Source organism: Hypomesus nipponensis, chromosome 14, assembly GCF_054491055.1.
Source record: "Hypomesus nipponensis isolate SF chromosome 14, ASM5449105v1, whole genome shotgun sequence".
In the NCBI taxonomy this organism is placed as follows: Eukaryota; Metazoa; Chordata; class Actinopteri; order Osmeriformes; family Osmeridae; genus Hypomesus; species Hypomesus nipponensis.
The window spans coordinates 8104431-8129136 of NC_140374.1; the positions used below are offsets into that span (position 1 = coordinate 8104431).

Consider the following 24706-nt stretch of genomic DNA (forward strand, 5'->3'; position numbering starts at 1 on the left):
CATTGGTTCCTTGTTTCTTGTAACGTAGCAACGGTTAGTCATTGTTAGCAAACCTACAATCTAGGTTTCAGGTTCAAGGTTGATGAGAAACTTATCAGTCACCCAGTCCTGTTTAGACACTGAATTTAAAGATGACATCAAAATAATAATCCGTGGTGCAGGGTTGACAATGTTGTCTTTGTCCCTGGTGAGTTTTTTTAATACTTTTTAATTCTATCTCATCACATTACGTGACTGCAAAAGCTAGCTACTCTAACTCCCCAGCTAACACATTTACGTTGCCCTTACGTTGTCGCAACGTCACGCGATGACCAAACATACGTTGCCGCAACTTTTCGGCGACGTTGCGGGACCATGCATCTGTGGGACGCCAGAAGCAGAGAATGTCTATTATAGAGAGTACTGCCACTCTCGGGAAACTTACGGGTTCTGAACAGGTTGAAGTTCCATGTAAGGGCGCTAACGAGCGAGTGCAGAATGAATGAAGGTCGATGGAGCGGTACCCCTCAAAATCCACTTTTTTCAGGATATAATTTTTTGTCTAGTAATTTGAATTCTGAATTCGAAAGGGGAGGCACAAAAAAATACACACTACAGGCTATTAGATTGTTTTAAAGTCACCTTTCTGTTCTAAAAAGCTTTTGAAAATGTCATTGACATCATACACATCATACGACCAGAGCTACTGCTTTACGGCAAGCTCTGGTCACTTACTTTTTTCTCCCAGGGCATCGACAACACAGCAGACAGGTTAGGCTCTCCTTGTCAATACACATGCTAGAAAGAGTTTTGGCTTGCTAATGTTGTTGCTAATGTTGCTAATGTTCTGACATTCTGATTCCGCTTCGGATGCCATCAAACGGGAGCTCTGGTTGTATCAGTCCTTCACTAACCAATCAGCATTCATTAGCAGCATGCTAGCGTGTTATGGGTGACAACGACTCACCCTGTAAGAAATCAAAAGGACATAAGTACTCGTTCATTTAACTTTCGACCTATAATCCATGTTAAACATGCAAAAACTACAATCAAATCGGAGATTTCTCGACGACAATCAGGCAAAAATTTTGCCGTTTAGCTCCATAGACTGCCATTCAACATGCACTCGCTCGCGATCACCCCCAGTGGAACTCTGGTGGAACTGCAGCCAAATTTGGTACAATGGGGCTTAATAGGGAGTGGCAAGGCTCTCCTTAAACAGGCTCTGCCAGAAGGTTGCCGCAACGTAATCTTGTGACGTTGCCAGTCCATAACCGCGACGTCGTGGCAACGTTATTTTCCGATGTTGCCAGTCCGTAACCGCAACTTCCTCGCAACGTAATTTTACGACGTTGCCAGTCCGTAACTGCAAGGTTAATTACAAACCTATATTTCTCATTTCTATTGCTTATATTTGGGCGGTTCATATGCAGACCTCATTTGCCCCAAATGCTACTTGTTCTTGTATAATAGGCTACATAGCCAACTTCAGGAGGACTATGTTTGTGTGGTGTGTAGCCTAACTCAAGCTAATCATAATCAAGGCAGCATTTCCATGTAACATTCAGTCATTTTATTTCAAACAAAGTGCCAAACAGTGAATGAACATCTTCTGCCAGTCCCCGCTACAGGTCCGGTATGTTGGCCCTGACGCACAAAAAAAATGAAGCACAAAATAAGTTAGTGTCCTATCAACATAATTGCACGTATGAAAGGGGCTATACAAGTCATAAAAAAATCACATCTAGAATAATATACATCATCAAAAAAATATTATGGGATTCAAGTTTTTGGTCACATAGCCATGTGAAAGGTTGGATTGGGAAGCTGCAATCATGATTCATTCACCTGGCTTGTTTTGAATGGGCTGCCAGGGTGTGTTTGAGTGTCTGTGAGGAGCTCCACAGCCTTTTCTCCCAGTCCCGTCTTCCACTTCATCACAGCATCTGCAATTAGAAGTCATGAACTTATTGTTAGCACCAATTTGAACGTTGAACGCTGCGTGTAAGCCATAGTTCACGGCATCTCAAAACACCTACCACTCTTTCGGAACACCAGCACCTTAAGGCGCTCCTCAAGGTCTTGGAGTTCAGCCTGTGTTTGGGCCACCTGTAGGTCCATCACTGGCACCTCTTCAGCGTGTCTGCCCTGTAGTCGCCTGAATAGGAGAGCCTCTCGCTGGTTCTCCTCCAATGTCTCCATCTTCTGGAGCATAACCTGTAATGTGTCTATCAGTAAAGACAAGTAAAACACGCTTACAAGAGTTGGCATACACTGTGGTTCTTCTAGATCAGCTGTAACATTGATGTAAATAACACATGTTACCTAGAATTGTTGTATACAAAGCATTAGTAAGACAACATTTGTTGTTTTGACAAATATGTATCCCCCTGCCACGATCAGAACAACTTAAGTATGCCTTACAATGAGATGGCAATGCTATTGAGAAGCTTTGAGTGTCTTATATTTGCACTTGCCTGGCTGCCAGCTGTTTTCCTGGACCCCCTATGGGTTCTCCTCCACCAGACCAGAGTTGACACCTAGGGGTCTGGTGATGCAAAAGTTTTAAGTCATGCTTTTGCTTCAAAACCTTTAGGGTTGCCATGGTTCATACAATTATTGCCACTTTTATAAACGGTCATTCATTACTTTCCCAAAATTTCCCAGGGACACAGTGCCAGGCCGATAGACAAACTATGTGACAAACGCTATAGTATGGCTTCAAAATTGACAATTAGTAGGCTAACAAGTAACACTAGCAGGTAGTAGCATTGCTACGTGTATTATGCTAGGTTGCTAGAAACAGAAGCTAATTAAAGCTACCTAGCTGCCGTTTTGGAAAAAAACTCACTTGTGGAAGCGTCGGAAATATTTAGAACTCACGCATCTTAAAGTTAAAACGAATAAACTTAGCCAAAAACATGTCATGTACAAATTGGAAGAATTAGTGACATGATACTTTTATAGACGCCATTGCTGTGCATGCCATGACCTACTGATCAAAACGTGATCAGCCACGTGCTAGCTCCACAGTCTTTGAAAATCCAGGGCTAAATAAACTATTTTGGGACAAGGTTTTTTCTAACAGTTCTGAACGTTTATTTTTACTGATTCTTTTGTGGGTGATTTGTGAGACGCTAAACTTTGTATGTATTTTCAGTATTTAAACATAACTTTCTGGAGGGTTTAGCCTTACCTCTACAGTACATTATACTAGCACTACTACTAGTAGTGAAATCCTAACGTAAACAATGCGAATCTGACACAGATAACCAGGCTAAATAGCCTAAATTTAAAACCTATACGTAATAGCATGCTCCATCCAATTTCAGAAAATATGTTTATATATTTAAAACTATTTCTGTAAAGAAATTCACCTTTGAAGTAGCTAATTTCCAGTTGAAATCCATGCGTTCAAGACGGTTGAATCACTGCAAACTCTTTTCTGAAATCCCAGTTTCAGAGATGCGTTCAAATGGGCATGCGCAAAATTGTTGTTCAGGGGCAGACTGAGGGGCAGGTTAGCAAGGAACACTTGTAATAGTCTGTGATGACTTGTCTTTGGAAATGAAACTTAAGAATAGCTTACCTTTTGATCACATTTAACAATTTTGTATTACAAAATTATTGCAGCTCAAATTTGCAGTGTGTCATACAGCTTTATTGTGCTGGACAAAGAATGTTTGCTTAATCATGTTACACATCACACATTGAATGCTTTTGTACATGTAAAGAATGAAATACTTATATTTTAATATAGGCCTAAGGCTAAGAATATAAGAATTATATTCCAAACTCAGTCTTTTATTTATTAAAGCTATGTTCCTGCATATGAGAAAATTGATGACCATGCTTGGGCTGAGCTGCACATGAATTACGTACACTGTCTACATTTAAACGTGCTGGGTGCAACATTTAATATTGCGTGATTGAACATGCTTTTGTTACGTCCCTATTGGACTACTTCAATGTGTGTTCTCTGGCCTCCCAATTACCTACTTGAAAAATGTACAGCAGGTACAAAATGCTGCTGCTAGACTATTGACAAAAACAAGAAAGTTTGATCATATAACCTCTACTCTTATCTCTTTACACTGGCTCCCTATCCAAGCCAGAGCTGATTTCAACGTTTTACTACTAACTTACAAATCTCTACATGGATTGGCACCACTGTACCTCTCCGGTCTCCTTGCAGCCTATTGCCCCACAAGGACTCTAAGATCTCAAGATGCCGGCTATCTGGTAATACCCAAAATTAAGAAAAAAACTGCTGGAGGTAGGGCGTTCTCATATAGAGCACCTCTTCTCTGGAACAAATTACCTGTCTCAATTAGGGAGGCTGATACTGTTTCGACATTTAAAACTAGATTAAAAACGTTCTTGTTTAGTCAATCCTATGAATGTTAAATGTGTGTACTTTCTATGTAAACCTGGGGTGTGCGTTTGCCTATGTGTGTATCACATGTAACTTTTAAATTGTAATTTTAGCTTATGTTCACACTGCCCATTTAAATGTTACAAATAAAGTAAACCTGTTATTGTATATTGTTACTGTAATAGTTCCGTTGCTGTATATTGTTATTGCTATAGTTTACTAGTTGGAGACAACGGGGGGCTGGTTGTTTTCATCCTTTTTCGTATAAATATAACCTATAAAATTGTACCTATAAACCCGAGTTGTTTCCCCCGGAACAGATTTCATGTTCCAACCAAGGGGGGCTGTTGCTGTCTTGGTGTGTGGGGCTGCATCAAATACCCTCTTAGCTTTGTTAAATTGCTGCACTACTCCACACTTGACCGGTGGGGATCTCATTCTATTACGACTGTAACTGTTAGCTGCTCCTGGCATTCTCTAATCCCTGTTCTCCTCTCTGTCCCCCCCACACATCCCTTGTGGAGCTGTCAAGACCTGCCTGGTCGTCGGTCTACCAACGCTGGACCAGGTCGTCAACCGGAAACCGGAAAAAGTAAATACTGTTAAGCATTTGTTAGTAGGTAACGAACGATAGACGTAGCTAGTTTTGCCGTTCTATGGCAGCTATGATGACAGTCGTAGCCAGCCATGTAAACACTCGTCACTAGAATGGCCTTAACTTTAAAACAAAAGATCATATTCATATATTTCAAATCTGTCGGCTGTTCTACATTGCCCACACAATTATGTATATATTTATCAACTAACATGGCCTGTATCTTGTATTGAAAGTGCTCGAAAATGAGCTTGTCTAATGTATGGTGGACTGAGAAAACATGTTTTTCTTTAAGTGGAGCGAGCGGATGTCGTGGGAGAATTCCTACTGTATTAGATGTACTGATTCAAATTGAAAACGGGAGAAGATATTTAGAGAAAGAAAACAAAAAAAACTACCTGTGACCGGCCTTCGCTAATCCCTAAAGCCTTATTTTAGATACAGTATAAGTTTAGATAGCTTGCAAATACAGAGGATAGGCCGAAGTTGAGTTAGCCAATGTCGTTAGCAATGCTAGCTAATGTTAGTTTGCTAGCTGTATAACATGTAACTGGGTCTTGCAGCGCTGCTTAATTTGCTGAAATTATTCTGAAATGTTATGTTCTACTAGCCATTAGCCTACTTGAGCTAGGCAAAGTTTTCCTAAGCCCTAGTGTAACTGAGACGACACAATAATTCCTCTTTCAAGTAATAAGCCCCCGTTCAATTGTTGAGCATTAAATTAGCTGCAAGGTCTGTAGAGATCTTGGGACTAAGCCACTCGAGTGAACACAGATCTGTGTTTTGCCAATGCAGAATTCGGTCAAATAAAATCGGTTAAATAAACGTCATGAGTGGAACATAACATGAAGTAACTTGGCATTTTATTTTGAGTGAGTTTTAACTTGTCCAGTGGGGCAAGTAAATTTCTCTTCCACTTGCCCTACAGAAAAATCCACTTGTCCCGGACAAGCCTTAATGTCGAGCCCTGTGTATTTGTTTTTTATTGATGGTATATTTTGAGTTTTATTCACATCCATTACGCAGGTACAATGCATTGTGACAAAAAAAATTGATTAGTTTAAAATCAACAAATAATCGTGATAATTAATCGTGATCTCAATATTGATCAAAATAATCTTGATTCTCATTTTGCCCATAGTCGTGCAGCCCTACTTCTGTTCTGAATTCATGACAAGATTACGCACATTTCATATACTTTAACATGTCCTCTATCTTGTATTGAAAGTGGTTAAAAATGACGTTTTCTAAAAAGTATTGACGACGATTTTTGTCAGAATGACTCCGTGAAATCGTCTTGATAAAGGATGATTTGCCTAACATAATCATATAAATATTTACATCATTAGAAAGCCCTACATCTTGTCTTCAACACGGTATAAACATTTCAGGTATATTATTTGAAAAGTCTGCATATTCAGGCAAGAAAGTGTTAAACTGTAAAAAAAAAATGGACTCGGTGTCAAACAGTTCTGTCAGTGCATGACGTCACAATTGAATTTGACTTGAAAATTCTGAACCATTGAAACCCATTCATTTTTTAAAGCACTTTAAACTTTAATAACTTAACTTTTAAAGTTACCTGTGAGAAAAGTAATAGCACACTAAAGCAGTTCAGACTTCAACATCAAGTGAAGTTTGAATGGTGTTTCTTGCTTAAACGGTGTGAAAGGAGTGGGCTAGCAAAGAAACGTGTCCGGTAAATAAAAAAAAACTAAAGGCTGTCCCTGCGAAACAGCAGTGAGAATGCTGAAAACCTGAATGGGGATCGCTCACCATGCTAAAATAGCTGAAAATTTTGAACATTTTCAGAAAGTTATAAGCTGAAGCTTCAAAGCGACCGAAAGGTATTTTAAATTGGGGCTGGAGCTGGACAAAGGCATAAAACTACAGAAAACAGAAGAAAAATGCTAAACAAAAAGTGAAAAAAATCTGAAAGTAGAGAAACAATGCATAAAATTGTGAACATTTAGCAAAAAAATATTTGCTGGAGTTTCAAAAGGCCTGAAATGTATGTTAGAAAGGACCTGCAGCAAGATGAAGGCAGAAAAGTACAGAAAAGAGGGAAACAATCTAAAAGTACTGGCAGTTGGAAGATACTCCCAGAGGAAAATTGTATTGCTCAAAGGTTGCTATTCTACAGCTCATGAGACAAAACTGTGACTCTCAGTTCAGCCTCGTTTTAATTTCAATTTGATCTGAACCATTTCTCAAGTGTTGCTCCTAAAATTCACTAGGAGCAATAGGTGAGATAGAGCAACATTAGCAGGAGTCATAGTTGAGACTTGATGGAGATAACTTGCTCAGTCTCATTAATGGCTCATTTTGTTCTCATTAGGAAAGAAAATGAGCAGTACCAGAGCTAAAATTGAGTAATATATGAGTCATATATCCATTTCTCAAGTGTTGCTCCTAAAATTCACTAGGAGCAATAGGTGAGATAGAGCAACATTAGCAGGAGTCATAGTTGAGACTTGATGGAGATAACTTGCTCAGTCTCATTAATGGCTCACTTTGTTCTCATTAGGAAAGAAAATGAGCAGTACCAGAGCAAATATTGAGCAATATATGAGTCATATATATTTATATACTAATGGAAAAAAATCAAGGAAACTTTCAACAAATGCATGCAAATGGACCCTTTATTTAATGTTAAACAAAAATGATCACTTTGACAGAAAGGGCAATCTCTGTAGGGATCCTTAAATAGATATATACAGTATATCTGAGCAAAAACAAAACTTTTAGTTGTTGCTGAACATTAGCAGAAGAACAATCTGAACTTAACATATAAAGAATGTATATCTATTAGGGGTGGAATGGTACACTGAAGTCACGGTTCGGTTCATACCGCGGTTCAGACATCACGGTTCGGTACGAGTTCGGTAAAACGGAGGGAAAAGCAAAACAAACCAAGTTCCTCTATGAGTGAATACGGGCGCATTGAAGATGACATGTCAATTCCGATTGCGTCACAGATTTTTTTGGCCCTATTTGTATGTGTATGGCTGGTTAAGCACTGTAGGGAGAAGTAGGACAGTTTTTTTTGTCTCGTTCCAGTGATTGGCACACCTGGGTGATGGCGTCATTTAGCACACGCCAGATGCGTTAGCATGTTAGATGTATTTCCACTCACATACCCCACAATCAGTGACGTGCGATGATGTCAGTCTGTGATATCGGCAGACACCACTGCTGTCATTTTTACTTGAATTTTGCAGGGATTACGCTTACAATGTAGCTGGTGTAATGACGTTAGCTGCGCAAATGTCCAGTAATATCTCTATTTTAATTGGTCCATGTTGGATACGTAACGTAGGTGATTACTGGCATAACATTTACGTGCAAAAACACAGCAGAGTTGTGCTTTTCAACGTACATGTTGAAGAATACAGGATGGAAGTGCGCAAGTGAGTTTTTCGCTTGTCATCCGCAGTGAACGGACAGTAAAAGCACTGCTTATTCTACAATTGTTTTTGTATTTGATTATGCGTAACTGCTACATTTGTCATCGTAACGTCTAAACAATTGGAATAACACACATATTATATATATAAATCACAAGTAGGCAGTTCTTTTAACCGTTGGGCTGTCTCAGACCCCCCACATTGCGAAGGTTAAAAGAAAATTATTTTTATTTGTTTGTATTGGGTAAAATTGGGTAAACACAACGATGGTTCATTATGAACCTTTGGGTCATGTGACCCGAAGGCAGCACAAGGGTTTTAAGGAGGCCAGCGGGTCCTCTATCTCTCGTGGGTCGCCACCACTCGCCATACTCGTCCTTAGTGCTGCTAGCTATCTCTGATTCACGGCGGCGCCAATCCGTATTACATTAATTAATTTTAAATTTTTATACCGTGTATTCTCTGTGTAATTTCATGCACCGAACCATGACGCCCATACCGTATGGTTTAATACGAATACATGTACCGTTCCACTCCTAATATCTGTGTATTTTCGACTCTCAGACGGCATTTGTTGATGAAGGCTTTTTTGACCCTGGCCTTCTCCACAGGTGTCCATCCATGATGTAGGCTGCAAGAATAAAAGAAAGCACAAATTCAAGATAAATTCCCCTTGCGTACTGTAACCATGGTGTGGAAAATCCTGACTTAATTGTTACCAGGGAAATAGTCAATGTCCAGTTTTTGCCCTGATCACACACAAAACACCCCCCTCCTTTTAGGGCTCAACAACTAATCGCATTTGCAATAATATTGTGATATGTTAAAACATGGCAACGGCTGCGATTTGGTCATGTGAATCTCGAGAGCAAAGCAGTCTGCACTCCGCAGAGAAGGCATCAACTTGGCATGCTAACGCTACGCTGTACCTTGACCTGTTGTACAATGGCCTCAGTCCCAAAAAGGAAGCTGTGTGGGACTTTTTTTGGTTTAAACACCCCCAGACAAAACCGTAGCAGGGCGGAAGGTAATGTTTTCTCTCCCGTGTGTGTGTTTGAATGTTGGTCTGTATGTGTGTGAACAGGATTACGCAAAAACTACCAGCCCGATTTGTATGAAACTTGGTGAAGGGGTTAAGCATGGGCCTACATAATTCTGACCATAATTTGTCATTAGGCTCCTTGACGATCACTGCAAAAGAGCTGCAGTTCCTGTGCAGAGACAGGAGAACCTAGCAGAACAACCATCTCTCCAGCTCTCCATCATAGCCAAAGCCCACCTGAGAGGTCACGACAGCTAGTCAGACTCGTTAGATCAGAGAGGTATATTAACATCGCATCGTTTGAGTATCGTAAAAGTCGAGACTTCAGGACCCTGGGTTCTGGACTGGATGGAGTGCTACAGAGAAGGTGTTCTGTCAGAGTCTCCCATGCATGCACAGGAACACTGAAGCTATGTAAAAGTGTCTCTTTTTAGTACAGGTTTACTGTGCAACACTAGTTCACTCCAATGTTAAAACTTTGTTTTAAAAATACCACTCCAATAACCAAAATAGTCCCAAAAAAAGACAGAATACACCATCGTAATTATGAACTCATGATTACCGGGATCAGATGTTTTTCACCGCCGTAGGTTTTGTGTTTTTGAAATACATGCAAGTTAATGTCTGAGACAGAAAGAACCTCCATCAACGGTCTTGACATAAACAGTCCATACAACAATAATGGCAATTGCAACTTAATGTAATACTCACCACAAAAACTAGAGCCCACGGTTGCAGAGCTGACGCCAGGTGACAATGTAGTGAGAAAATGTAAATCTGCTGCAACAGAAAAACACTTGTATCATGCATGCAATTAATACATTGTGTAGCCTAAGTTCTAGAGCAGGGTTTCTCATAAATATATTTAGTGGAACGACGTTAGCCTCCAACCACTCTGAGGCGGCAACGTCACACAAAAACGTAAATGTAATAACAACAGAAAACGTTTGGTTATAATAATGTACCTTCATTTGTAGCATTTTGTTATGTCGGTTTAAAACGTGGTTGCTAACTTTGACTATAGCACTGGAATTCCCCCCTCAACTGGGGTGCATGAGTGTTCAACCATCTAATTGATTTTACAGTAGATAGAATTCTTATCATCATATCCGGCATCGCCTAGCAATAATTTCAGGCTTGCTGCTCAAATTGCTAATGTTGCTGATTTGAGGTCGTTTTTAAACAACTAAATAAGCACATGAAAGCTGAAAATTTGAATTTAGACTGTCTTTGGTATGTATTTGTAGGAAAGTCACATTGCGTGGTCGGAGACTTATGTGGGCTCCACATGGTCGGAGACCCATGCCATGCACATACGTTCAGGTGGCCCGCGAGTTTCATGTGGGCACCCCCACATAGCGAAGTTAAGGGGGCTAACACACAAAAGTATTACACAAGTTCAGACAAACCTACTCGGTTCCCAGGTTTGACACAATATAGTGTCACTAGCATGTAAATTATAGCAAGCTAGTCTCATGGTGTGTCGGCTATCTAAGATGGTGGACGAAGGTTCGTAGCTACAGTAGCTAGTTGCCTTGCATGTGATTGCCAAAGGTAATCCTAATGCTAACATTAACTTATTTCTTTAGAAAATTGTGAAAGTCAAACCCCAAATCACCAGGTAGCTATTGGTAGCCATGCATACTTACATATTTGAGATGAGTGATGGCTGGAGTGGAAACACAGATAAACGACAAATTTCTTCCACTGAGTTGAGCCATTGAGTGAGTGATGACTGAACCGTTGAGTGAGTGATTTGCGCGCAATGCGCGATTGCACGGCTATCGCGAGACAATTTGAAAGCCTTACTTGAAGTTACTTGATTGATTCACTTTATCACAAAATGACCTAAATAATTTCATGTAGGCCTACACTTTCTGCATTCTACACAATGCGATCACATTTTGCTAAAGAACATGACACAAGTGTGTAAAATACGCAAAAGATGCTTAGTTTAATCCAATCCAGGCCAGTCTAATTTTTTTCAGTGTATATTTAACCAGCATTTTTTGTGCTGGCATAAAATTGCTATTACACACATGTTCTTGTTGAGCATATCATTGTGATGTATTGTGAAAAAACAAAAGGGTAAAAACAGTTCTAACCGCATGCATCTGTAGTAGGCTAAACACAGTGATTTACCATTTTGGGTTTTTGTGTAGGCCTACTTTACCGTTGTTTTCACGGTAAAACAGTTGTAGTTTTTACAAAGCAATAATGCAAAAGTTAGTAATGCAAACTTTCTTGTATTTACATTAACAGTACTTATCTGTTTATTCATGTTTTATAATTAACAGTTTTTTACTGTTGCTACTCTACTACCTTTCACTGTTAAAATTATGGATTTTCTTTACAGTGTGGTTATCCTCTCTACTGTTTTCCATTTCTATTTGTCCTATTCAAGTGCAAGTAATATTGATAGATTATTGAAATATCCAGTGAAAACATATTGTTAAATTTGCTTTTGTCTGCATTATGTTAACCTCAACTTTCGCCATGTAAATATCAAAACATCTGTTTAAAATGTAATGGGAATTTTCTTTTCTTTTTCTGGAGACCAGAATGGGATTTATTCGCCATGAAAGTTTGCACAGACAAGGAATTTGCTTTGGCAGGAAGGTGCATACAATAAATATATAGGGACCTAAAATTTAAATATGTGGACTATCTATACTAAGGGTACATAAACTAGCAGTACTAAGTGGGATTAGATCAGAATAAAATATACAATAAAATAAAATATAAGTTGCCGTAAATTACAATATAAAAATACAAAAATACAAATATTACAAAAAATACAAATGTACAAGATACAATTTTGTAATGCAGTGCAAAAAGTAGTGTGTTTTAAGCAGGAAGTCATTAGAGTCAGTGTGGTCCCTTGGCCTTGTTGAAGAGGCCAACAGCGGAAGGGAAGAAACTGTTTTTGTGGCGTGAGGTATTGGTCCTGATGGACCGCAGCCTTCTGCCGGAGGGGAGTGACTGAAACAGGGAGTGTCCAGGGTGGGAGGAGTCGGCCACAATCTTCCTCGCTCGCCTCAGGGTCCTCGAGGTGTGCAGGTCCTCGAGGGTAGGCAGATTGCAGCCAATCACCTTTTCAGCAGTGCGGATGATACGCTGCAGTCTGCTCTTGTCCTTGGCAGTGGCAGCAGCGTACCAGACGTTGATGGAGGAGGTGAGGATAGAGTCAATGATGGCTGAGTAGAAGTGCACCATCATTGTCTTTGGCAGGTTGAACTTCTTCAGCTGCCGGAGGAAGTACATCCTCTGTTGTGCTTTCTTGATGAGGGAGCTGATGTTCAGTTCCCACTTGAGGTCCTGGGAGAGGATAGTGCCCAGGAAGCAGAAGGACTCCACAGTGTTGACTGGGGAGTCACACAGGGTGATGGGGGTGAGTGGGGCTGTGTTCCTCCTGAAGTCCACAACCATCTCCACTGTCTTAAGAGCATTGAGCTCTAAGTTGTTCTGGCTGCACCAGGTCACCAGGTTGGCCGCTTCCCACCTATAATCAGACTTGTCTCCACCAGAGATGAGCCCAATAAGGGTGGTGTCGTCCGCAAACTTCAGGAGTTTGACGGACGGATGACTGGAGGTGCAACTGTTGGTGTACAGGGAGAAGAGCAGAGGAGAAAGGACGCAGCCCTGAGGTGATCCGGTACTGATGGACCGGGAGTCAAAGACTTGTGTTCCCAGCTTAACGCACTGCTTCCTGTCAGACAGGAAGTCTGTGATCCACCTGCAGGTGGAATCAGGCACGTTCAGCTGGGAGAGCTTGTCCTGAAGCAGGGCCGGGATGATGGTGTTGAAGGCAGAGCTGAAGTCCACAAACAGGATCCTGGCATAGGATGCTGGGGAGTCCAGGTGCTGTAGGGTGAAGTGGAGGGCCATGTTAACTGCATCGTCCACAGACCCGTTGGCTCTGTAGGCAAACTGCAGGAGGTCCAGTAGAGGGTCAGTGATGGATTTAAGGTGTGCCAGCACCAGGCGCTCGAAAGACTTCATTACCACAGAGGTTAGGGCGACGGGTCTGTAGTCAGTATGTCCTGTTGGCCTTGGCTTTTTGGGCACAGGGATGATGGTGGAGGACTTGAGACACTGGCACATGGCATGTCTCAAGGGAGGTGTTAAAGATGTAGGTAAACACCGGAGACAGCTGGTCAGCGCAGTGCTTGAGGGTGGCTTGAGAGACAGAGTCCGGCCCAGCTGCTTTGAGGGGATTCTGCCTTTCGTCATGGACAAGCATATAAACAACATTACAATGGGCAAGTTGAGTTAATTTTTAAAGAAAACAATACATCTGGATGAGAATTCAGAGAGTGCTTGTGGAGAGCTCTTTGGTTGTTGTGTCTGAGCTCAGCATGAGATGCATGAATGAGACTAGGATGTGAATAGATTGAGATTATAAAGAGAGCTCTCTGATATCTCTGCCTGAGATCAAAAAGAGGCACACAACTTGAGAAAATCTGAGACTTATTTCAGTGCTTGATGAGATCTATTATGAAACCCAAAAGGAGACTAATTTGAGATTTTGTGAGGCCTTTTCTCAGGAGAAAAACCTGAGAAACAGGAGAAATAAGCCATAATCTCGTTTTGGTTTCATACATACCTCATTCTTGTCTACGAGAAATGCATGAGACATTTTTGAGAGCTCTTTGGTAGTTTTATTTTCCTCTGGGCTGCTGTGAAATGTATTTTTGAAAGGACCTGGAGCAAGATGAAGGCAGAAAACGGAAGAAAAGAAGAAGAAAACTGCAAAACAAAAAGGGGAACATTTCAGAAAGATGAGCTGCAGGAAAATGTGAAAATTGAGCAGAAAACCAGTTGCTCAAGTCTGGGTTGAACGAATTTGAAGGTAAGAGGACAACACTGGAATGACTGGAACTTGCTGGAAAAACTTAGCAACCGCTGGTCATTGGCAACAGACTGGCAACATTTCTAATCTAGAATCTCAAAACTAATCATGGGTGCCTGTACACCCAGTCCTGTTCAGACACTTAATTTAAGATTACATCAAAATAAGAATTCATAGTGCAGGGTTGCTGATGTTGTCGTTGTCCCTGGTGAGTTTTTTTTAAAAAGTAAATAACAAGATCATGCTACATCTGACCAGCGGATCATTTCTTGCAAGTGTGTCAAAGTGGTATGTATTAACACCGTAGGCTTGAATAATAACTAGTGCTGTCAAACGATAAAAATATTTAATCGCAATTAATCGCATTAATGTCATAGTTTACTCGCGATTAATTACAATAAATCGCATTTTTTTCTATTCTAAATGTCCCTTGATTTATTTTTGTCCCATTCTTTTTTTCAAATTTTAATTCTCTCATCAACATGGAAAAGTGGTTTGGATTGCTTCGTGCAAGTATTTTTTTTATTGAAAACAACATTGCAATCGCCTGGCTTTGACGAGGGGGCGGAGAATTCGCATCAGCTGTGTGCTTGGCCATCAAGTGGAATTTCAGACTGGACGTGCTGCAATGATAGCTCAGTTTACAACGACAAAACACAGATCACTTTGGTCTTGTCAATGGAACCATTTGGCAACTTTTTAAAAGTAAACTTTCCATTCAGAATCCATTTCGGCGTCTCGCGCTCGCCATCCACTCAAAACGTAACGTTAGCCAACTACCAGAGAATGTCTAATATCCGTAAACGGGCTCTGCTACTACTCTTTAGCCGGCTCGCAAGCCAAACAAGTGTGTGGCGTGCCTGTTGTTTTGTTTCCGGTCTAGCTAGATCCGGTGCGGTGTTGTAGTTTTTCTAACGTCGGTAGTTGTTGCAACAGCATGTGAAAAAGTTTGCTAGGCCAAAAAGAGCGTTAACTGCGCGATAAAAAAATTGTCGCCGTTAATTTGGGTTTGCGTTAATGCCGTTAATAACGCGTTAAACTGACAGCACTAATAATAACCGAAGGCCTGAAGCTAGAGAGAGAGAGGATGCAATGGAAGATTTCCTACATAAGTATATCTACTACTTTTTTCAAATTGAAAACAGAGAAGATATTTAGAGTAAAGACGAGTTACTTTACATCTGTGTTCAATATCATCAATTAAAAGTAAAAACTTTCCTGTTACGAAGTGTTTGTTCATAGGATTAACTCCAGCTGCAGCAAACACTTAGCGTTAGCGTTACTGTACCCCAGCCCTGGTTTGGCTGTTTGTGACGGTCAGCTATGACACTCGCGCCTCGATTTTTGCAGATTTCTCTAAAACTTGCTAAAATAAAAAAGCTAGATTATAAATCAATACCAAAAAGCTATTGACGTTTGAAGGTTTATTTTGAAAAAAAAAATACATTTGTAATAACTTGAGATGAAAATCAATAAAATAAAGGCTGTGCATCATGAATGCATAAAACTTCAACAGTTTAACATTATTTTGACGCTCTTTCATGTTGTTGAGAAGCTTTTGAAACGTGTAATTTGTTGATGGTCCCTAAACATACGCGTTGTTTAAGCAGCCAAAAGCATTGTCTAAGCGGCCAGCTGTAGTAGGGCTAACACAAAAAAATATATATCAATAATGATCGCTATTGTAAATACATGAACCCAAGTCTGCGCACTTGTCCATGACACCGTTTTACACAAACTACAACAGTGACCTTAGAGAACTACAACTCTGTATTAACTTTTTTAACACGCCCCCGAGCGTGGAGCACTGTGGGAAGGCCAGCGGTGCAGAGCGGTAAAAAAGTCTGCAGTGTGAACGTACCATGAGTGTCCACTACAGCGGAGCGGTGCGGAGCGTCCGCTCCCACAATGCCCTACACGAGCGTCAAAAAACGCTGTAGTGGACACGCACCGTCAGAGTGCTCTGGGTATATGTGCCCCACACTACCCGCAATAGGCTACATCGTTATCCCCAAAATAGCATTTTGTGGCCACTAATTAGTATTTCGTGGGAACTAATTTGTATTTCGTGGGAACTAATTTGTATTTCGTGGGAAAGATTTTTTTTTCGGATGTCATGTCCGGGCTCCGTAGAAATGACTAGAACTTGCTGGAAAAACGTAGCAACCGTTGGTCATTGTCAATATTTCTAACCTACAATTTAGGTTTCAGGTTCAAGACGGAGAAACTAATAATTCATAGTGCAGGGTTGCCGATGTTGTCGTTGTCCCTGGTGAGTTTTTTATACGTAAATAACAAGATCATGCTACATCTAACCAGCGGATCATTTCTTGCAAGTGTGTCAAAGTGGTATGTATTAACACCGTAGGCTTGTATAATAACCAAAGGCGTGAAGCTAGAGAGAGAGGATGCAATGGAAGATTTCCTACATAAGTAGATCTACTACTTCAAATTGAAAACGGAGAAGATATTTTGAGTAAAGACAAGTTACTTTACATATGTGTTCAATATCGTCAATTCAAAGTAAAAACTTTCCAGTTACGAAGCGTTTGTTCGTAGGATTAACGCCAGCTGCAGCAAACACTTACCCCAGCCCTGGTTTGGCTATTCGTCAGCTATGACAGTCGAGCCTCGATGTTTGCAGATTTCTGTAAAACTTGCTAAAATAAGTAAGATGAAGGCAGAAAAGTACAGAAAAGAGGGAAAAAATGCAAAAGTACTGGCAGTTGGAAGATACTGCTGTGAAATGTATTTTTGAAAGGACCTGGAGCAAGATGAAGGCATAAAACTAAAGAAAAGAAGAAGAAAAATGAAAAACAAAAAGGGGAATATTTCAGAAAGATGAGCTGCAGGAAAATGTGAAAATTGAGCAGAAAACCAGTTGCTCAAGTCTGGGTTGAACGAATTTGAAGGTAAGAGGACAACACTGGAATGACTGGAACTTGCTGGAAAAACGTAGCAACCGCTGGTCATTGGCAACAGACTGGTAACATTTCTAACTTAGAATCTCAAAACGTAGGAGAACCTAATCATGCGTGCCTGCACACCCAGTCCTGTTCAGACACTTTAAGATGACATCAAAATAATAATTCATAGTGCAGGGTTGCCGATGTTGTCGTTGTCCCTGGTGAGTTTTTTATACGTAAATAACAAGCTTGCTTGTTAGCTAGCTAGCTTGATTATGAGAAATGTAGCTAGAATCCACACCTCAAACAAGTTAACCTAGACGCAAAACTGTACGTCCAATCCCAAAAATTAGGATATTTTCCGAGACCCAAGACTCTGCCGAAACCATTGATATCCTGTGTGTGTCTGTGCGGCAGGGGTGAAAGTAAGCCGGTACCGGCTGGTACGCCATACCGGTAAGAAATTACGACACGCACAGGCCCGTCGCGACAAGGCAAGCAAAACAAGCAATTGCTTGGGGCGCCGAGCTGGCTTGGTGCCCCAAGACAACGACTGGTTAAAGGGGCAATTGACTGGGTTTTTGGGGTATTTCACACTGTTCCTTAAGGTCTCCGAATAGGGTATGTAACATTGGTTGGGTTGAAAATGGCCCGGGTGCTGTTCTATGCCCTCTGACAGATCCTCTGAAATGTTCCCGGGAAAAAACACTAGCTTTTCTCCTTTTATGGTATGCTCATTAATATTTAGATAAGCTGCGCGCTGATTGGTTGGTTATCAAAGAGTGAAGCTGGGAGCAAAAACGCAACACGGCCAATAGCAGCACTCGCTGAAACACCGAAGTTGGAGACTTGAAATAAAAACGCGCAAATAAATCTATTGTGTTTACACAACACTGTTTTCAACAGATTGACTATATATCATTTGAAATTATAACATTACTTGTTTCCACTTCTGTTGTTGAAGCAAACTGGATTGACTTAGGAGGGTAGAACGTCAGGCTACAGCTTAGCAACCAAACCATATTGTGATTCTACTCGGCTTCAGTTAGCTAGCTAGGCTGGCTCTAGATATCTTGCTGTAAAATAACATGACAAAGATCTGGACAAACATGCATTGTGAATTGTAGATTTTCATTACACAGGTTATTTATTTGAATGAAACACAGTCAGGAACATGAATCAACGTTAACCCCATTGCCAATAAACTAGGCTAAATGATCACACATTCTACCTATGCTCTTGCGTTAACTAGCAAGCTAAACTTGTTTACATGTCTACAGTCTAGGTGTTACTAGTAACAGTTACTAGCAATGCTAACGTATCCTGTATCTAGAACCTGCCTTTCTCCAGTTCTTTCAAATAGATTATCTAGACAGGCGTAAGCAATAAGCCAGACTGCTGTCCGTTTTCTGGCTATTTTTCGGAAGCTTCCCTTCTAATGCCGACTACAGCTAGTCTAGCTAGAATCATTTGATGTGTGTAGAAACGTATTTAGCATTCTACCTGGTATGCTATATACAGGAAACGTTAGCATTGCTAATAACTGTTAGCACAACATCATACTGTCCTTATAGCTTGCGGTTGCAATGAGCATACGGTCGGAACAGCACCTCTTTCCAGGTTCAGCTTCCTAGCAAATCCTGCTTGAAATTATCCAAGGTTTTCAAAACTGTCTTGGGTGAAATGAATGATTGAGTGTCGAACTTTGCCGGGATCTTCTCGAACTGTCGTTATTCAACTATGACAAGGTAAAATCGGTTTTGCAGTCAATTGCCCCTTTAAGAATAAAATGCAACGACAAACCGTGTGAGCGCCCCTTTGATAGTCAATGCAGTAAAGTGCAATGACACTGTTATCGGGATCCCTCTCTTGGGGGCCCCTATCATGATCGGTGCTGCTGGCAAAATGCAAAACCTCGTCGGTCGGCAGTCATCATGAAGCTGAATTATGCTTTAAGAAGCCAGAAAAGGAAGGAGAGAAAGGAAGAGGAGGATAATAAAAAAAACAAGATAGTGGTAGGTGATACATTACACTGGATAAAATAGCTCTACTTGTCTTGGTGTCATTTTGCAGCAGGTACGCTTGCGAAAATATGTTTATGTTAGTCCGTTAGAGACTTAGTTTTAACATGCCACAGTGTTGTGTTCCGTGTTGTTTAAATAGATCGGAGTAAAAAAACAAGTGACATTCAACTGTCATTCTAGCAGGAGCGGGCTGCGGGACACATTTTTTTTCTGCCCAAATCAACAAAGCTGCCATATGATGGCATTGTCTCTGCTGATTGGGCACTCGCATGTGCTGTACCGGACTGCCTGACCCTCAACGTGCACCTGTATTGAAAACAATTTAACCCTCACCCTAAACACTTCTAAAACACATTGCTAATATAGTAAATAAACAAATACATAAATAATTAGACTAATTTAAATTTTCTGTGCACGCTGCACGCACTCATTAAAGGGGCAATTGACTGCAAAACAGATTTTACCTTGTCATAGTTGAATAACGACAGTTCGGAGGGTAAAATGAACATACCGTGAATATTAAAGTCCATTGACACCTCTTTCCTATTCAAATCTCAAAAAGAAAAAATTTGGCTGTAAAACGCTAGATTTTCAACAAAGCTACCGGTCCTACGTAGGACCGGGAACCGCCCCTTTTGGCTTTGGTCTGTATCTTTGTCACACCCCCAAATTTACATCCAGACCAGCCCGAGGTAGCGTCTATCTCCGATACTAGTTTAGCTACGCGCTGCTCTGTGTGAGCTACTTTTAAGGAATTACAATGAAGAATGTTTTGAATTATAACAAGGATATTGAAAATGGACCACAGTCGTAAATGCTGTGTTTCAGGCTGTACAGGGAAGGCTAACACTCACAGTCTTCCCAAGGAGCCAAACATTCAACAGGCATGGCTGCTGTTGTCTTATGAGAAGATCCTGGCGAAGTTCGACACTCAATCATTCATTTGCTCTGAACATTTCACCCAAGACAGTTTTGACAACCTTGGACAATTGCAAGCAGGATTTGCTAGGAAGCTGAACCTGGAAAGAGGTGCTGTTCCGACCGTATGCTCATTGCAACCGCCTATAAGGACAGTATGATGTTGTGCTAACAGTTACTAGCAATGCTAACGTTTCCTGTATAATATAGCATACCAGGTAGAATGCTAAATAAGTTTCTACACACATCAAATGACTCTAGCTAGACTAGCTGTAGTCGGCATTAGAAGGGAACCTTCCGAAAAATAGCCAGAAAACGAACATCAGTCTGGCTTATTGCTAACGCCTGTCTAGATAATCTATTTGAAAGAACTGGAGAAAGGCAGGTGCTTGATACAGGATACGGTAGCATTGCTAGTAACTGTTACTAGTAACACCTAGACTGTAGGCATGTAAACAAGTTTAGCTTGCTAACGCAAGAGCATAGGTAGAATGTGTGATAATTTAGCCTAGTTTATTGGCAATGGGGCTAATGTTGATTCATGTTCCTGACTGTTTCATTCAAATAAATAACCTGTGTAATGTAAATCTACAATTCACGATGCATGTTTGTCCAGATCTTGGTCATGTTATTTTTCAGCAAGTTTTTAGAGCTAGCTCGCTAACTGAAGCCGAGCAGAATCAGGATATGGTTTGGTTGCTAAGCTGTAGCCTAACGTTCTACCCACCCAAGTCAATCCAGTTTGCTTCAACAACAGAAGTGGAAACAAGTAATGTTATCATTTCAAATGATATATTGTCAATCTGTTGAAAACAGTGTTGTGTAGACACAATAGATTTATGTGCGTGTTTTTATTTCAAGTCTCCAACTTCGGTGTTTCAGCGAGTGCTGCTGTTGGCCGTGTTGCGTTTTTTGCTCCCCAGCTTCACTCGTTGAAAACCAACCAATCAGCGCGCAGCTCATCTAAATATTAATAAGCATACCATAAAAGGAGAAAAGCTAGTGTTTTTTCCCGGGAACATTTCAGAGGATCTGTCAGTGGGCATAGAACACCACCCGGGCCATCTTCAACCCAACCAATGTTACATACCCTATTTGGAGACCTTAAGGAACAGTGTGAAATACCCCCCAAAAAACTATACAATTGCCCCTTTAAACTGTTATCATAGTACCACCAAGAAATAAAAACTACTTTCACCCCTGCTGTGCGGTCAGAAATACAACTCTTTTGGCAGTTTCCAAAACGCTTTCATGGTGGGCGTCTGTTTGGTTGCCACGGTGATGGCGCAGCTGTGATCACTAACGAGCTGGGCAGAGAGAATAAGAAATTTAGCTGGAATCCACACCTCAAACAAGTTCACCTAGACGCAAAACTGTACGTCCAATCCAAACAATATGGATATTGTCTGAGACCCAAGACTCTGCCGAAACCAGAGATGTCCTTTAAATGTATGTGCGGTCAGAAGTACGACTCTACCGGCAGTTTAAAAACACGTCTACTTTCGAAATTCTCCGACGAATTTTACCTACCTCTCCACTGAAGTTAGTGAGAGAATTTGAAAGTCTGCTCTAGCTTCAAGGCTCATGGCTGAATATCTGTAAATGTGAGCTCTTTAGTAGTTACATTGGCTGAAAGAGGACAAGTTTTTCTACATTTTAAGGTATAACTTGTTAAGTTGAAAAACAACTGTGAGAATGCTGAACATATGAAGCATAGCGCAAGTTCAGTCAGGCAAGACCGATCCCTGCACTCGGGTTCAATCGTAGTTGCACTACTCACTCCCCCCGCTAAGAACCCCCTACCTTCCCTCGTTCCCGGGTCGGGCGGTCCCGCCTACAATACATGGCGTCATATGGTCCGTGCCTTTAAATACGATTCTTTCCCTGTGTAGTTCGTTGATGCTGTCAAGTGCGCGACCTGCGCGTTCGTGCTGGCTGGATCTTCCGCTCGTTCGGTATCTCTCGCTTGTGGTTTTGGGGCTTGCGTCGGCTTTGGAGCTGGGCCTGTTGTGGACGCCGTCCCGGTTTCGGGTTCCGCACCCGGTTGGTCGGCGTGGTTCGCTGCTCGTCGGGGCTCCGATGGTTTTCCCTGCTCAGCGAGATCGCTGGTTTGCATGTGCTGCTCTCCCTGGCCTCCGCTGGCGGCTCCCTCGCTGGTGGGCTTGGCCTCTTTTGGGGCTGGCATGTCTCCTCGATTGAGGTCTCACGTATGCGGGGCGGGTATGGTTTTCTAATCCTGTTTATCTTTGTTCCTTTCCCTGAGTGCGAGGGTAGGGTTTTCCACCGGAGGTTTTTCTGCGCCGTCCTGAACTCAGCTGGCCGAGGTTGGCGAAGGACTCGATGGGTGCTTCGTTGTTGCGTTGGTGTTCTTTTCCGCTTGGTCGTGAGCTCTGTCGTTTCCAACGGAGGACGGAATTCAGATGGTAGGCTACTTGACGGTGATCGGGGATCCCATTGCAGGTCGGCAATGTATGACATCTGCCTGGTGCCCGAGCTAGCCCTGTATGCCTGACTGTGGCTTCGGAGGCGCTCGGCGAAGCTGCCGCATCGTCGGTGGATGCTTCCTTAGTTGGGGTGGAATTGACTGGTAGATATGATTCTGTTTCTGCTTTTCTCCCGGTTCATCAGTAGCTATGCTACAATTGTTAAGCTTCCTATCGACTGACACCAAATGGTCCCATTCGGCATTGTTGCTGCCAATGATCGCTTCCAGCAAACTTCTCTCGAAATAGCAAAGTCACGTCTCGCTTGAACTTGTTATTTTGGGGGGGCTTATTACCAATTCCTGATGCTAACGTTAACTCACGATTTATCTGACTGCTGTCAATTGACACCTTTGTTAGAATAGCTTGTTTCTAAGGGGGTTCAGCTTGTTTAAAAGGGGGGTGCTTAATAATTAATAGTATGGCTAAATGCATGTCAATATCACTTGAGGAAACTCCTAACGTGACGTAAGTCATGGAGGTAGGACATATTTGCACCGGACATCTCTGCCCACTGGATTGCAGGGCTTGTTATTAACTTTGAGGCTCTAGTCCTTCGGACAAATACGTTTACGTTTCACTTGTCTATGCACAAAAGTCACTTGACCCCGATACCTTTAATAGGCTGATCAAGTGATCGGGCAAAACTAGCCTGGCTAACGGAGGTCGCTTTCTCAGGCAAATTACGAATGAAACAGGCTCAGTTAAAGAAATCCAAGATGCTGGCTATCTTCATTAGGCAGTCCTCCCTGACGTTTCTGGTGTAGGCCTATATGGAGTGAATATAACATTGTGCACACTGCCAATGAGCGAGTCTGACTGAGACTAACGTCAAAACAGTTTAACGGGACACAATCTCACTCAGATTGCAGTTCAAACAAATCAGAAAAATAATCGGACCAGCTGGCTAAAAGCAGAATTCTCATATCTCTTGAAGCTGCCCCGCTCGACTTTTAGATTTAGAATTGACTGTAAAACTGTAAAATTATGGACTTTGTGACATGACGTGAAGACATGGTTGCCTGCTCGAGTATGCTGTCTGTACCGGGCGACATTCTCACTCAAATTTCAAGACTTTCGTGACCCAAATCAAAATTCTGATGCGACAGATCAATGGCTTATCGCTTTCTCTCTGAAAGGCTGTCCTCCTTTTACCTTTTGTGATCTTTTTAAATCTATTTGTATTATCCTTGTGGTCCTTTTGCCGTTTAAAATGCTATCCTTTCCCGGTTTTCTACAACCACATTGTGCGCGCTTCCCGAATGTTTACAAACGAATAATTGGTCTGTTCAACTGAGGTTGCTAGCTATCGCACGTCACCATTTCCTCTTGCAGAGGACATGTGAAGTCATCTGTTTCATCTACCGTTCTCTTTTGAATCGTTGATGAGCAACAAGTTATGCTTTTAATCCATGCTATCTTTGTCAATACAATGTATAAAATTGAGCGGAAGTAGGCTACGTGGGAGGGCAGACCGGGCTAAGACTTTGAACCCTCTCTAGGTGAAATGTCACATCTTCCTACAGTGGGGGGGCGTACGCTCTCCTGCTCCTGCGCTTAATCACTAGGACGGTCGTGTGGTTGTGACTCCTACAGCTCGCTATCCTCCGTTTCCCCATTCTATGCTGCTTCCATCTCTCAGCGCAGGTCGCAGAGGCTTCATGCAGCGGCTGTTCGGGTAGAAGCAGCCCGTATCCGCCTCCCGTTTGAATGTATATCTTTAGCGCAGGTGAAATGTGCGCTTCAGTGGCATTTGGCTTGGTTACTTCGGATAAGACCTCCCTGCTTGCTGTTCTGTTGGACGCCGATTCGCTTGTCATGCTAGTGGGGCATTGCAGACCTTGCCGTGCCGGTTGGGGAGGCTGCTCCTCTCTACCCGGTGTACGTGGTTCTGTGTTTCGCGGGTCTCTGAAACGGTGCGCGTAGGCGTAGCTTGGAGTCACTCCACGCCATTGCTACATGCGGCACCTGCAGGTTTTTTTGGGGGGGGGACTTCTTAGACTGCAGACTACTAGACTACTGATTTAATTTCTTGTACTTGCTGTATTATTATCTTTGTTTGCTTTCCTACAGGTACTCTCTTGCACTTCTAGGTTCATTTTGTTTAATTGTCTAACTTGTTAAT

General features: G+C 41.7%; 1 protein-coding gene and 1 long non-coding RNA gene across 3 annotated transcripts; both read right to left on the reverse strand.

The window, feature by feature from the left end:
• Window positions 1-1476: 1476 nt before the first annotated feature.
• LOC146258481 (uncharacterized) lies at window positions 1477-3456 on the reverse strand. The gene is made up of 5 exons (XM_084673153.1): window positions 3357-3456; window positions 2457-2527; window positions 2019-2207; window positions 1828-1925; window positions 1477-1626 (listed from the first exon to the last, which is right to left on the reverse strand). Exons 3-5 carry the CDS (start codon window positions 2191-2193, stop codon window positions 1558-1560), a joined length of 342 nt encoding a protein of 113 aa, XP_084529279.1. The 5' UTR covers window positions 2194-2207; window positions 2457-2527; window positions 3357-3456; the 3' UTR covers window positions 1477-1557.
• A 4117-nt stretch (window positions 3457-7573) lies between these two features.
• Window positions 7574-11210, reverse strand: LOC146258482 (uncharacterized). 2 transcript variants are annotated; one of them, XR_014729643.1, is made up of 3 exons: window positions 11048-11210; window positions 10110-10178; window positions 7574-8987 (listed from the first exon to the last, which is right to left on the reverse strand). It is a non-coding gene; the product is annotated as an uncharacterized LOC146258482 (long non-coding RNA). The 2 variants fall into 2 exon arrangements; XR_014729642.1 differs by having other exon boundaries at window positions 10110-10175; window positions 11048-11196.
• Between the last annotated feature and the right edge of the window lie 13496 nt (window positions 11211-24706).